At 38.9% G+C, this 16,254-nt stretch overlaps 1 protein-coding gene across 8 annotated transcripts in view; it reads left to right on the forward strand.

The window, feature by feature from the left end:
- The window catches only part of SPATA6 (spermatogenesis associated 6), a 152,722-nt gene extending 136,846 nt beyond the window's left edge, over nt 1-15,876 (forward strand). For all 8 annotated transcript variants that reach the window (XM_081485159.1, XM_081485157.1, XM_081485158.1 and 5 more), the window contains one exon: nt 15,629-15,876. In XM_081485159.1, coding sequence (XP_081341285.1) covers nt 15,629-15,809 — 181 coding nt within the window. In that variant the 3' untranslated portion in view covers nt 15,810-15,876. The remainder of the gene's footprint in view (nt 1-15,628) is intronic.
- Nucleotides 15,877-16,254: the final 378 nt, after the last annotated feature.

Below are 16,254 nucleotides of genomic sequence, written 5' to 3' on the forward strand. Positions count from 1 at the left end.
GTTTTCCTTGATAAAGTTCTATCTATCCCTGGTCGTCCGAAATTTTATGTGTATGCATAGGCTGTAGATATGTTCAGGAGAGACCAGAGAGTGTATTAGGGAGCCACTAGTCCATGGATGAATGTCAGACCTTGTGAAGGCAGAAAGCAAACTCCAGGGCAGTTTTGTCAACCAGATAAACTTTAAATATATTCCCTAAGCCACACATAGATCCATTGGCAAAAAATGGAAACTTTATAGGGTTATTGACTCTGACCAATCATTTGCTGGTCACCAAGCTATGCTGACCCAGGGCAACCTCTAGAAGGCCAGGCTTAAAAATGGAAATAATAATTAAAAATAAAGAAAAGAAAAGAAGAGACACCAGCAACTACAGAGTGCAAGGGAAACAGGCTCCATGGCGTAGGTCTAGACCAGTCACTAAACAAATAACAACAACTCTAGGTAAGGAGACAGAATCAGAGTTGCTGCAGTTTTTATCTGAATTGTTGTTTTTGACAAAAGATTATGAGACATGCAAAGAAAGAGTAAAGTGTGACCCATACACATGGAAAATGAATTGTTAGAAATGGCCTGAGGTGGCCCCAAGGATGTAGCAGCTATGTTTAAAGAACTAAAGGGAAATATAATGACAATCAAATAAAGAATATGCATAATGAGAAATTATTTTCTTTCATATTTTTTTCCCAGAAAAATCTATGACCAGGACTCAATCCTTTATCTTATGATCTAGATATTCATTGTGGTTATCAGAGTACTTGTTATTGCATATCCCATGCTAACTGTCCTGTGTCTTCTATCATCTTTGAATATGAAATTCACTTGAAAGAAATCTCTTATTAAGAAATTATTAAGTGACCTTTTACTTCTAATAATTTGGGATTTGAGAGCTGGACTGGGGAAAGAATTTACTACCAGGAAGATAGTCCTTCTCAACTTTCGCACTGTCTATCTTTCAGGAAATTTTAGAGATTTGCTATTGTATCATTACCAATTGCCAGAGTCCTGAGATGCTCTTTCTCTTTTTAATACCTTCTATATATATTTCAAATTTCTTCAGTTTTCAGGATGTTGAAAATTCTCTACATTGTTGTATAATTCTAGCATCACCATCCAGTTTGAGAATTAGTCCTAACTGAAGATCAGGCAAGGGGTAATACTTCATGATGAGAGTTGGCCACAGAAATAGAGAAGAGTATAAAAATAATTTTAATTTCATGTTTAGAACATGAGATGGCCATTTATAACTATTGCCGTGAATTTTTAGCTATGTTGTCCTTTTATGGAACTAGCTATTGATATAAACTGTTTTCTATTTACTTGTGCATATTTTGCAGGTTACTAACAGTAGGAATATGCTCAACATAAATGTTATGCTCAACATAATGTTAATTATGAAATTGTTTGTAACACACTCTCAAAGTGACTAGTTTAAACTTTGACTATATATTTTTGAATAACACAGATTGACTGTAGTTTTAATCTCCTACCATTGCTCACTATCCGATTAACTTGATAAATTTACCAAGGTGTAACACATAGCCAAAAAGCTATCTTTGGTACTAGTAAATGGAAAAAAAAAAAATTGAAATAATACATAGACTTAAAGCCCCTTGAACAAGAATAAACTTTCAGTTTTAAGTGAGAAAAATGTTGCTTAATTCTAATTTGAATTCTTTGGATTTTGTGTTACCTGGTATATTATGATGTTTCAGATAATTTGTGCCTTGTTTCTGTTACATTATGATATAGAGAATAACCAATGCCATCTTGTTTATCTAGTGAATGTCTATCCATTCTTTAGGACTAAGCTCAAGTTATTCCATCTTCTGAGATACCTTTTATGACCTCAGCAGACTGTCGTTTTTTCCTTTATCCTACCATTTCCTCTCACATATATATTTTCAATTGGCAGTATTTATCTCACAATGATTGTTTCATTCTGTGTCTGTCTTGCCTCCTCCTGTTAAGCATAAGGCACTGATGTTTTGCCTACCTTTGTTTTGGACTGCCTATCAACATCTTTGATGTGTACTAGGAACTCAGTTTTTAAAAAAAAGTTCAGATATTAAAATTAGGCCCTTTATTAATAATGATCAATTGCATTTGTTGAAACTTTAAGGCATTACTTAAGTAAACACATTTTGTGGTTGTGATAATTAATAACATCTCTAGATGAGGAATCAACAGTGAAATTAATGATTATGAAAGCTATCAGATCTTATTTCTTGTCAGTGGCTCATTTCTACACATCCAAGGAAGGGAAGTAAGTGACCTGTAGGTAACCAGTCTTCATAAATTCATTTGAATAAACTTCTATTAATGTTTACTATATAGTTTATGTGAATAGTAAAAGAAGTTAAATGGCAACATCCAATTTTTTCCCTAAATTTTCACATTTCTATAGAAAAGCCAATAATTTACTGTAGTTCCTAGACCAGTAGTATCATGAATACCCTGGTATTTGTTAAAAATCCGAATTCTTGGACCCTACCTCAGACATATTCAGTTAGTTATTCTGGGTGTGAGGCTCAATAATCTGAGTTGTAATAAGCCCTCCAGATGACTCTGATGTGTGTTAAAGTTTGAGAACCACTGCTGTAATTTATCAAGAAATCTTGATGTCTTTTTTTTTTTCCAAAAAATTCCAAGATAATTCCGATATGCATATGGATTTTAAAAAGTGAGTACAGGTTTTTCTATTAAATGGTAGTTTTGGTGATACAGAATTCTATAATTTTTCTGTTGACCAATCATGATACAGTAGTATTAAGTGAGTAATAATTACATAATCACAATAGTAAAAGATGTTTATCAGTTTTCACAATCAATAGCCAGATAAAAAATAAAAGATAATTACAACTGCAAGTCATAATGGGAACATGATTAACCTAACAATATAAAACAATTGCATACAATTTGGGGGGTCAAGTAGAGTGATGTAAGTGGAAGTACATACATGCACATGTTTTCATCTGCTCAGCCAGTCTGTGTCTTTTGATTGGTGCATTTAATCCATTTCCATTTAAGGTAATTAAATCTTACCTTAAGGTAATCCTATTACCATTTTCTTAATTGTTTGGGGTTAATTTTCTTTAGGTAGGGCTTTTCCTTCTCTTGTTTTCTGCTGAGAGTTCCTTTAGCATTTGTTGTAAAGCTGGTTTGGTGGTGCAATTCTCTTAACTTTTGCTTGTCTGTAAAACTTTTGATTTCTCCATCAAATCTGAAGGAGAGTCTTGCTGAGTAGAGTAGTCTTGGTTGTACATTTTTCCCTTTCCTCACTTTAAATATGTCATGCCATTCCTTTCTGTCTTGTAAAGTTTCTGTTGAGAAATCAGCCTGCTGGGAGTTCCCTTGTATGTTTTTTTGTTTTCCCCCTGTTGCTTTAATATTTTATCTCTGTCTTTAATTTTTGTCAGTTTGGTTACTATGTGCCTCAGTGTCTTCCTCCCTGGGTTTATCCTGCCTGGGACTCTGCATGCTTCCAAGACTTGGTTGACTATTTCCTTTTCCATGTTAGGGAAGTTTTCAGCTGTTATCTCTTCAAATATTTTCTTAGGTCGTTTCTCTCTCTTGTCCTCCTGGTATCCCTATAATGTGAATGTCCATGTGTTAATGTTGTTCCAGAGGTCTTTTAGGCTGTCTTCATTTATTTTCATCCTTTTTTTCTATATTCTGTTCTGTGGCAGTGGTTTCCACCATTCTGTCCCCCAGGTCATTTATCCGTGCTTCTGTCTCAGTTATTCTGCTATGGATTCATTCTAGTGTACTATTCATCTCTGTTCGTTTGTTCTTTAGTTTTTGTAGGTCTTTGGTAGACATTTCTGGCACCAACTCAATCTTTGCCTCCATTCTTTTTCCAAGATCGTGAATCATATTCACTATCATTATTCTGAATTCTTTATCTGGAAGGTTGCCTATCTCCACTTCATTTGTTTTGGTTTTTTTATTTTGGATTTTATGTTGTCCCTTCATCTGGGATGTAACTTTCTGCTTTTTCATACTAATTAACTTTCTGTAACATGGTTTTGTTTTACTCCCTGTGGGATTGTGGTTCTTCTTGCTTCTTCTGTCTGCCCTCTGATGGAAGAGTCTAAGAGGCTTGTGTAAGCTTCCTGATGAGAGGGACTGTGGTGGGAAAAACTGGGTCTTGCTCTGGTGGGCAGGGCCTTGCTCAGTAAAGCTTTGATCCAATTATCTGCTGATGGGTGGGGTTGCTATGGTTGGCAGGGCCTTCTTAGTAAAATTTTGATCTGATTATCTGTTGATGGGGGCCGGGGGCGGCGGCTGACAGGGGCTAGGCCGGGCCGGGGGCCGGGGGCGGCGACCGACAGGGCCTAGGCCGGGCCGGGAGCCGGGGGCTGCGGCCGACAGGGCCTAGGCCGGGCCGGGAGCTGGGGGCGGCGGCCGACAGGGGCTAGGCCGGGCCGGGGGCGGCGGCTGGCAGAGCCTAGGCCAGGCCGGGGGCCGGGGGCCGGGGGCCGGTGGCGGCGGCCTACAGGGCCTAGGCCGGCCCGGGACCCGGGGGCCGGGGGTGGCGGCCGACAGGGAAAACTAGCTAATCTGATCACACGGACCACAGCCTTGTCTATCTCAATGAAACTAAGCCATGCCGTGTGGGGCCACCCAAGACGGATGGGTCATGGTGGAGAGGTCTGACAGATTGTGGTCCACTGGAGAAGGGCATGGCAAACCACTTCAGTATTCTTGCCTTGAGAACCCCATGAACAGTATGAAAAGGCAAAAATATAGGACACTGAAAGATGAACTCCCCAGGTCAGTAGGTGCCCAATATACTAATGGAGATCAGTGGAGAAATAACTCCAGAAAAAATGATGGGATGGAGCCAAAACAAAAACGATACCCAACTGTGGATGTGACTGGTGACAGATGCAAAGTCCAATGCTGTAAAGAGCAATACTGCATAGGAACCTGGAATGTTAGGTCCATGAATCAAGGCAAATTGGAAGTGGTCAAACAGGAGATGGCAAGAGTGAACGTCAACATTCTAGGAATCAGCGAACTAAGATGGACTGGAATGGGTAAATTTAACTCAGATGACCATTATATCTACTACTGTGGGCAAGAATCCCTTAGAAGAAATGGAGTAGCCATCATGGTCAACAAAAGAGTCCAAAATGCAGTACTTGGATGCAATCTCAAAAACGATAGAATGATCTCTGTTCGTTTGCAAGGCAAACCATTCAATATCACGGTAATCCAAGTCTATGCCCCAACCAGTAATGCCGAAGAAGCTGAAGTTGAACGATTCTATGAAGACCTACAAGACCTTTTAGAACTAACACCCAAAAAAGATGTCCTTTTCATTATAGGGGACTGGAATGCAAAAGTAGGAAGTCAAGAAACACCTGGCGTAACAGGCAAGTTTGGCCTTGGAGTACAGAATGAAGCAGGGCAAAGGCTAATAGAGTTTTGCCACGAGAACGCACTGGTAATAGCAAACACCGTATTCCAACAACACAAAAGAAGACTCTACACGTGGACATCACCAGATGGTAAACACCGAAATCAGATTGATTATATTCTTTGCAGCCAAAGATGGAGAAGCTCTATACAATCAGCAAAAACAAGACCAGGAGCAGACTGTGGCTCGGATCATGAACTGCTTATTGCCATATTCAGACTTAAATTGAAGAAAGTAGGGAAAACCACTAGACCATTCAGGTATGACCTAGATCAAATCCCTTATGAGTATACCGTGGAAGTGACAAATAGATTTAAGGGTCTAGACCTGATAGACAGAATGCCTGATGAACTATGGACAGAGGTTCGTGACATTGTACAGGAGACAGGGATCAAGAAAATCCCCATGGAAAAGAAACGCAAAAAAGCAAAATGGCTGTCTGAGGAGGCCTTGCAGATAGCTTGGAAGAGAAGAGAAGCGAAAAGCAAAGGAGAAAAGGAAAGATATTCCCATCTGAATGCAGAGTTCCAGAGAATAGCAAGGAGAGATAAGAAAGCCTTCCTCAGCGATCAGTGCAAAGAAATAGAGGAAAACAACAGATTGGGAAAGACTAGAGATCTCTTCAAGAAAATTAGAGATACCAAAGGAACATTTCATGCAAAGATGGGCTCGATAAAGGACAGAAATGGTATGGACCTAACAGAAGCAGAAGATATTAAGAAGAGGTGGCAAGAATACACAGAAGAACTGTACAAAAAAGATCTTCACGACCCAGATAATCACGATGATGTGATCACTCACCTAGAGCCAGACATCCTGGAATGTGAAGTCAAGTGGGCCTTAGAAAGCATCACTATGAACAAAGCTAGTGGAGGTGATGGAATTCCAGTTGAGCTATTTCAAATCCTCAAAGGAGATGCTGTGAAAGTGCTGCACTCGATATGCCAGCAAATTTGGAAAACTCAGCAGTGGCCACAAGACTGGAAGAGGTCAGTCTTCGTTCCAATCCCAAAGAAAGGCAATGCCAAAGAATGCTCAAACTACTGCACAATTGCACTCATCTCACATGCTAGTAAAGTGATGCTCAAAATTCTCCAAGCCAGGCTTCAGCAATACGTGAACCGTGAACTTCCAGATGTTCAAGCAGGTTTTAGAAAAGGCAGAGGAACCAGAGATCAAATTGGCAATATCCGCTGGATCATCAAAAAAGCAAGAGAGTTCCAGAAAAACCTCTATTTCTGCTTTATTGACTATGCCAGAGCCTTTGACTGTGTGGATCACAATAAACTGTGGACAATTCTGAAAGAGATGGGAATACCAGACCTTCTGACCTGTCTCTTGAGAAACCTGCATGCAGGTCAGGAAGCAACAGTTAGAACTGGACATGGAACAACAGACTGGTTCCAGATAGGAAAAGGAGTACGTCAAGGCTCTATATTGTCACCCTGCTTATTTAACTTATATGCAGACTACATCATGAGAAATGCTGGGCTGGAAGAAACACAAGCTGGAATCAAGATTGCCGGGAGAAATATCAATAACCTCAGATATGCGGAAGACACCACCCTTATGGCAGAAAGTGAAGAAGAACTAAAGAGCCTCTTGATCAAGGTGAAAGAGGAGAGTGAAAAAGTTGGCTTAAAGCTCAACGTTCAGAAAGCTAAGATCATGGCATCTGGTCCCATCACTTCATGGGAAATAGATGGGGAAACAGTGGAAACAGTGTCAGACTTTATTTTTTTGGGCTCCAAAATCACTGCAGATGGTGACTGCAGCCATGAAATTAAAAAACGCTTACTCCTTGCAAGGAAGGTTATGACCAACCTAGATAGCATATTTAAAAGCAGAGACATTACTTTGCCAACAAAAGTCCGTCTAGTCAAGGCTATGGTTTTTCCAGTGGTCATGTATGGATGTGAGAGTTGGACGGTGAAGAAAGCTGAGCGCCGAAGAATTGATGCTTTTGAACTGTGGTGTTGGAGAAGACTCTTGAGAGTCCCTTGGACTGCAAGGAGATCCAATCAATCCATCCTAAAAGAGATCAATCCTGGGTGTTCATTGGAAGGTCTGATATTGAAGCTGAAACTCCAAGACTTTGGGCACCTCATGCGAAGGGTTGACTCATTGGAAAAGACCCTAATGCTGGGTAGGATTGGGGGCAGGAGGAGAAGGGGACGACAGAGGATGAGATGGTTGGATGGCATCACCGACTCGATGAACATGGGTTTGGGTAGACTCCGGGAGTTGGTGATGGACAGAGAGGCCTGGCGTGCTGCGATTCCTGGGGTCGCAAAGAGTCGGGCACGACTGAGCGACTGAACTGAACTGAACTATCTGTTGATGGGAAGGGTTTGCTCCGTCCCTGGTAGCTTTTTGGCCTGAGGTGACCTATCCCTGGGAGTTAAGGGTGACCTCAAAATGGGGCTTTCCCAGACAGCTGGTACAGTCCCCCCATCCCTGTGGTGGGCCCCTGCTGACCCACACCTCCACAGGAGACCCTCCAACACTAGCAGGTAGTTTTGGTTCAGTTTCCTGTGGAGTCACTGCTCCTTTCCTCTGAGTCTTGGTGCACACAAGGTATTGTTTGTGCCCTCCAAAACTGGAGTCTCTGTTTCCCCCAGGCCTATGGAAGTCTTATAATCAGATCCCTCTGGCCTTCAAGGTCAGATTCCCTGGGGATTCCCAGTCCCTCTGTCAGGTGCCCAGACTAGGAAGCCTGATGTGGGGTTCTGAACATTCACAACAGTGGGAGAACTTCTTTGGTACTATTGGTCTCCAGTTTGTTAGTCCCCCACCCAGTGGGTATGGAATTTGATTTTATTGTGATTGTGCCTCTCCTACCATCTCAGTGCAGCTTCTTTTTTGCCTTTGGACAAGGGGTATATCTTTTGGTAGATTCCAGGGTCCTCCTGTGGATGGTTGTTCAATAGCTAGTTGTGATTTTGTTGCTCTTGCTGGAAGAGATGAGTGCATGTCTTTCTATTCTGGAATCTTGAACCAGAAGTCTCTTGATAGCTTTAATGACATTTTATGACATTTTATTTTCTGTTGTATGTTTAAGATGCAAAATGCTTTGACGATTTTATTACCCCATATTAAAGTCTCTCCCTATCATCTATCCTGATCGCCAAGATTTTTAATACTTTCCTTCCTACATTCCTTACATCCATCTATCCATCCATACATCCATATATCCATCCAATATATTTAGTTCAGTCACTCATTTGTGTCTGACTCTTTGTGACCCCATGGACTACAGCATGCCAGGCTTCCCTGTCTATCACCAACTCCCAGAGCTTACTCAAACTCATGTCCATTGAGTCAGTGATGCCATCCAACCATCTCATCCTTTGTCATCCCCATGTCCTGTCTTCAGTCCTTCCCAGCATCAGGGTCTTTTCCAATGAGTCTATTCTTGGCAACAGGTATCAAAGTATTGTAGTTTCAGCTTCAGCATCAGTCCTTCCAAAGAATATTCAGGACAGATTTCCTTTAGAATTGACTGGTTTGATCTCCTTGCAGTCTAAGGGAATCTTAAGAGTCTTCTCCAACACCACAGTTTAAAAACATCAAAACTTTGGCTCTCAGTTTTCGTTAAGATCCAACTCTCACGTCCATACATGACTATTGGAAAAACCGTAACTTTGACTAGATGGACCTTTGTTGGCAAAATAATGTCTCTGGTTTTTACTATGCTGTTTAGGTTGGTTATAGCTTTTCTTCTAAGGAGCTAGCATCTTTTAATTTCATGGCAGCGTTCACCATCTACAGTGCCTTTTGAGTCCAAGAAAATAAAGTCTCTCACTGTTTACATCATATCCCTGTCTATTTGCCATGAAGTGATGGGACTGGATCCTATGAATGTTGAGTTTTCAGCCAGCTTTTTCACTCTCCTCTTTTACTTTCATCAAGAGGCTTTTTAGTTCCTGTTCGCTTTCTGCCATAAGGGTGGTATCATCTGCATATCTGAGGTTATTGATATTTCTCCAGACAGTCTTGATTCCAGCTTGTGCTTCATCCAGCCCAGCATTTCACATGATGTACTCTGCATAGAAGTTAAACAAGCAGGGTGGCAATATACAGCCTTGACGTATTCCTTTCTCAATTTGGAACCAGTCTGTTGTTCTATGTCCAGTTCTAACTGTTGCTCCTTGACCTGCATACAGATTTCTCAGGAGGCAGGTAAGGTGGTCTGGTATTCCCATCTCTTTAAAATTTTCCACAGTTTGTTGTGATCCACACAATCAAAGGCTTTGGCTTAGTCAATAAAGCAAAAGTAGATGTTTTTCTGGAACTCTCTTGCTTTTTCAATGATCTGGTGGATATTAGCAATTTGATCTCTGGTTCCTCTGCCTTTCCTAAATCCAGCTTGAACATCTGGAAGTTCTTGATTCACATACTGCTGAAGCCTCGCTTGGAAAATTTTGAGCTTTACTTTGCTAGCATGTGAGATGAGTGCAGTTGTGCAGTAGTTTGAACATTCTTTGGCATTGCCTTTCTTTGGGATTGGAATGAAAACCTACCTTTTTCAGTCCTGTGGCCACTGCTGAGTTTTCTAAAATTGCTGACATATTGAGTGTAACACTTTAACAGCATCATCTTTTGAAATAGCTCAACTGGATTTCCATCACCTCCACTAGCTTTGTTCATAATGATGCTTCCTAAGGCCCCCTTGACTTCTCATTCCAGGATGTCTGGCTCCAGGTGAGTGATCACACCATCGTGATTATCTGGGTCATGAAGATCTTTTTTTATAGTTCTTCTGTGTATTCTTGCCACCTCTTCTTAATATCTTCCGCTTCTCTTAGGTCCATACCATTTCTGACTTTTATTATGCCCATCGTTGCATGAAATGTTCCCTTGGTATCTAATTTTCTTGAAGAGATCTCTGTCCTTCCCATTCTGTTGTTTTCCTCTATTTCTTTACATTTATCACTGAGAAAGGCTTTCTTATCTCTCTTGCTGTTCTTTGGAACTCTGCATTCAAATGGGTATATCTTTCCTTTTCTCCTTTGCTTTTCACTTCTCTTCTTTTCTCAGCTATTTGTAAGGCCTCCTCAGAAAACCATTTTGCCTTTTTGCATTTCTTTTTCTTGGGGATGGTCTTGATCACTGCCTCCTGTACAGTGTCACAAACCTCCGTCCATAGCTCATCAGGCACTCTATCAAATCTAACCCCTTGAATCTATTTGTCACTTTCACTGTATAGTCATAAAGGATTTGATTTAGGTCATACCTGAGTGGTCTAGTGGTTGTCCCTACTTTCTTCAATTTAAGTCTGAATTTTACAATAAAGAGTCATGATCTGAGTCACAGGCAGCTCCCAATCTTGTTTTTTGCTGACTGTATAGAGCTTCTCCATCTTTGACTGCAAAGAATATTATCAGTCTGACCTCAATATTGACCATTTAGTGATGTCCATGTGTACAGTTGTCTCTTGTGTTGTTGGAAGAGGATGTTTGCTATGACCAGTGCATTCTCTTGGCAAAACTCTGTTAGCCTTTGCCCTGCTTCATTTTGTACTCCGAGACCAAATTTTCCTGTTACTCCAGGTATCTGTTGACTTTCTACTTTTGCATCCATCATCTATCCATTCTATGTCTATAGAGCATATATCACGTCTTCAATACTATTCTTCATGTTTTGTCAAAGTTTGTCTTGGTAGGAACCTCTATTAAGTATTATAAGAAGGAATTCATCTCTTGTATTATGTCTTTAATTATATTGAATCTTCAATCACAAGCTTTAAGTAGAGAATATCATCATCTTTTTTTAAATTAGTTTATTTATCTATTTTTTAACTTTAAAATGTTGTATTTGTTTTGCCATACATTGACATGAATTTCAACTCCGATTGAGTACAAGTGGCAAATGGCCATTTTTTATTCTCATCATCTTCCTACTATTTATTAGAATTAATATCATTTGTGCACCATATATCTTACCCTCTGACCTTTTTTCATATATATCACTTTATAGATACGTTATCTGAATACTGTGTGTAAAGTAGTATGTGCTTGGTCTTTGTTTCATACTGATATAGAAAACACTGTCAGGTTTCAAGTGAGTTCCTTCTTTTCTGAGTAAAAAACCTAGTCATGCCCTTTGTATCCTAGTACATGTTAAGCTGCCTAAGACCTTTCTGTTCTCTAAATATATGCTAGGCTTTAAAAATTTATAATTTATATCTTAACAACATTTAAATTTTGAAAGTGCTTAGTTTGCAGATATTATCCTAGACTCTGTTCTTTTTTGTGGTTTTTTCTTCTTTATAGCACTGTCATAATTAAATAGAGAGCTCCCTATTGAAGTAGCAAGAGAAAATGGCTAAAAAAATATACCTATGCTGCATTTAATGAAATAGAAATTTTATCCTGCTTTGAAGATAACCATTTTATGTTACATAGCACTGATGAAATGTTTTATAGAGTAGGAACTTTGAATGCTTTGAATGAGTGAATGCTGGAGATACTCTTGGTAAAATACAGAAGTGTGGTCTTTAAAAGCCTGTTACTATAATAAGATGTTTCAGTGTCGCTTACCCATTTTAAGCTTATTAATGTTCTCAGTAATGGAAAATTAGAATTACTCAATATGTTCACAATCTGTTAGATAGCCAGTGCTTCCATGTCTAGAACCAAATGTTGCTTTTAAGATTCTGCTGTTCTTTGTTTGTACCTATCCATGGACTATATTAGGACCCGCTTTGCAAACATCTCTATTTTGCAATTCAGACTTACAGGATGAGCCAATTCCCAATTCTTTCCAGAGAACCACAGTACTGTCTACTAAAGTGAAAGTTTTACAGTTTTAAAAAGAAATAATTCCCTGTCAAAATCTGCAATATTTTTAAAGCATTAGGATGTCTATTTTGACCACTTAAGCTCTTTTTTTACAAAAACTTTTCAGGTTCACAGTTGCTTCTAAAAAGGTTACTGGACTTTATTTATTCATTGCAAGCCATTTAGATGGCATTGATATTTTTAAACAGCTTTGTGATATGGAAAAAAAAGCATTGTCTGATAATACCAAAGCAGTAGCAAATCTATGCCTGATGGCATTAAATATAATAATTTATGATAGAGATTAGGAATTTGATTTACAATATCAGAAAAAACCTACACAATGATTTTCAAAGTTAACGTCCCTACTGTTGCTTACTTTTCTGAGATTTGGGTAGTGGCTTAATAGAAATTCAAATTTGTGTTGAGTAGGTTTATTGTGGTAGAACTAGCCTGGCAAAATAGAGAGTTCAGAAAAGAACATTATTATGCAGTAAAGTTGATGACTATGGACAACAGGGAGATAAAGTACAGATCTGTGCTTTGTGAATATTAATTAGTGCTGACTTGATATAAAACAAAACACAGCAAGAAATAAAGCAAATATAATCAAATGAACAAAAGACAACATATGGGACTCCTAAAGTATTATGAGGGCTTTCCAATGTGGAGAATTCTTAAAGATATGGGAATACCAGACCACCTTCCCTGCCTCCTGAGAAATCTGTATGCAGGTCAAGAAGCAGCATTTAGAACTGGGCATGGAACAATGGTTCCAGATTGGGAAAGGAGTATGTCAAGGCTGTAAATTGCCACCCTGCTTGTTTAACCTCTATGCAGAGTACATCATGTGAAATGCTGGGCTGGATGAAGCACAAGCTGGAATCAAGATTGTCTGGAGAAATATCAATAACCTCAGATATGCAGATGACACCACCCTTATGGCAGAAGCGAACAGGAACTAGAGCCTCTTGATGAAAGTGAAAGAGGAGAGTGAAAAAGCTGGCTGAAAACTCAACATTCAGAAAACTAAGATCATGGCACCCGGTCCCATCACTTCATGGAAGATAGATGGGGAAACAACGTAAACAGTGAGAGACTTTATTTTCTTGGACTCCAAAATCACTGCAGATGGTGACCGCTGCCATGAAATTAAAAGATGCTTGCTCCTTGGAAGAAAAGCTATGACCAACCTAGACAACATATTAAAAAGCAAAAACATTACTTTGCTGACAAAGGTCCATCTAGTCAAAGCTGTGGTTGTTCCAGTAGTCATGTAAGGATGTGAGAGTTGGACCATTAAGAAGGCTGAGTGCTGAAGAATTGATGCTTTTAAACTGTGGTGTTGAAGAAGACTCTTGAGAATCTCTTGGACTGCAGGGAAATCAAGCCAGTCAATCCTAAAGGAAATCTGTCCTGAATATTCGTTGGAAGCACTGATGCTGAAGCTGAAACTCCAATACTTTGGCCCCCTGATGTGAAGAACTGACCCCTTGGAAAAGACCCTATGCTGGGAAAGATTGAAGGCTGGAGGAAAAGGGACGACAGAGGATGAGATGGTTGGATGGCATCACCAACTCAACGGGCGTGAGTTTGAGCAAGCTCCGGGAGTTGGTGATGGACAGGGAAGCCTGCAGTCCATGGGTTGCAAAGAGTCAGACATGACTGAGCGACTGAACTGAACTGAAAGTAGTATGAGGAAACAGAGGCAAACATGGGGGCTTAGACTTGTAGAATATTTGCAGAGGTACAGAGTATATGCAGAAATGTTCTATTAATATGTTTATGTGTGTGATTTCTTTATCATTTGACTCAAAATGTCCAAAAAACTGTTTCGAGGGACTGTTTTTAGGCAGCAGTTTGGTTTGTGAGAAACTGAATGAAAGAATTTGTGTTCATTTGGCTAGACTATTTCTTAAGCAAAGCTAATGAAAGAAAGGTGAAAACTATATAAAAGCAATAGCATTTGAGACTTGGCTAAGGCCTTTTGAAATATTTTAAAGATTATACTAACATTATTAGAAATTGTATTAATAACCTCTCTGAAACCGAATGAACAAAGTAAAAGTAAGGATAATCATGTTATCATTTTCAAAATTTTCCAATGTGAAAGAGGTGGTACCAGGTGTGAAGAAAGTTTGATAGAATCTAGTAAGATTGCTGGAATATATGAGGTAGAATCCCATTTTAGCAAAGCCATCAGGGGATAGAGACACCTGTTAACACAATTTACAGAAGTGAATTTTTTAATGCTATTATAAAATATGTCAGCTGTAACAGAGGTATATATAGACTTGTGTGTCCTAAATAGCAACAACAATAAAAGGAGTGCCCATTTACTTATTATCCAACTTAAGAAATAGAACATAACCTTATGCGTCTAACAAGTTGCACCTCTTTCCATAGAAATAACTGCTGTTGTGATTTTTCTGATAATCCTTCTCTTTTTTCTTTATAGTTATACCACACATGTATCTACCCTTAAGCAATGAATTATTTAATTTTTCTTGTTTTAAACTATTCTGCATAAATGTAATTTTAACTGTGTATTGTTTGAAGTTTTCCTTTTTCCACTGAATTGATTTTTCAGTTTCATCTATGTTGATGCATGTAGCTATAGATCTTTAATTTTCCCCGCTGCATATTATACCATGGTATGCACTCACCACAGCTCGATTTTTTGTTCTAACATAAATGGACACTTAGATTGCTTGCAGTTCTTAGTTCTATTACAAAGTGTGTGATTATGAACATGTTAGCACATATCTTCTGGTACACACATGCAAGAATTTTTCTGGGATATCTAGGAGCCAGGTGGTTGGCTAAAGTTGTGTATGTAACCTTACTGAGTCATGCCAAACTGTTTTACAAAGTGTATAAGTGTCCTCAATTATTTTACATCCCCGTCGACACTGTGTCAGGCTCTAAGGATGATAACACAGCCACTTTGTGCCTTTTTTCATGACGACTTTTATTGTGTTCATGTGGCAGATTGACTCCAGGTGAAACAGCAAATTCTTTTTACAGATATCCAGCTTCAAGAGTTCCTGTTTCACAATTCACAAGTATTGTAACATCATGAGACTGATAAGTCAGGGAAAAAATTGTTTGTTTTCTGTGGATTGAGATTCCAAATAGATGAATAAAATATTTGTAACATTTAATATCAAAGACATACAGTTTTACATAGCACATCTAACATGCCTGAGAGGTCTTATCTATAATAAGTACTTAATTTATTGAAGTGGGTTCATTATTTGTTTAAAAAATAAACTTAGCCTTTTAAAAAGTCAGTATTTCATTTCTAACAAATAAAAAAGTGTTATCAAGCCTATAAAGTAGTTAGTAAATATTTGATTTATATGTCCCACCTCTCATTTTGCTTCATTATTGTTTTAATCTTTTATATCCTTTTCTATAGCTCATTTCAGCGGCCACGTGGCGCTCTCCATTTGGATGATGGTGAATACTGGTCCAATAGGGCAGCCTCTTATAAAGGAAAATCCCACCGACCCATCTTTGAGAACAGCATGGACAAGATATACAGGAACTTATACAAAAAGGCCTGTAGTTCTGTTTCTCATACACAGGAAAGCTTCTGAGATCAGCCTCAATAAACTGTATGAGTGTCCTTGTCATCTTCTCAATGAAAACGTTTGATGTGATCAATACCTGTATTCTTTTATTTTTTTTAAACAGGTGGTTCTAATTGAGCACAGTAGTTAGACTTGAATAAGTTTATTATTTCAAATGATAAAGTACCATGGGCAAGCCTTCTTTTTCCAATCACAGTAGAGAGTGCTGTATTCTCACAGTTCTGCAACACAGTCACAACCTCCATTCTGATTATGAGAAGGCTGTCCTGTCACATCTCTCTCATGTCACCAGCTACAAATCCAAGAACATATTCTCTCTAAAAATGCTCTTCTGCCTTCGTCACCTTGTAATTTTCTTTCCATTTGCTTGACTGGTTATCTTGTCTGACTAAGATTATTTTTATTATTAACTCCCACCTCTTGGTCATGGGCAAAAAAAAATATACAGAGA

Source organism: Giraffa tippelskirchi, chromosome 5 (genome assembly GCF_054371585.1).
Source record: "Giraffa tippelskirchi isolate mGirTip1 chromosome 5, T2T-mGirTip1v1.2.pri, whole genome shotgun sequence".
NCBI lineage: Eukaryota > Metazoa > Chordata > Mammalia > Artiodactyla > Giraffidae > Giraffa > Giraffa tippelskirchi.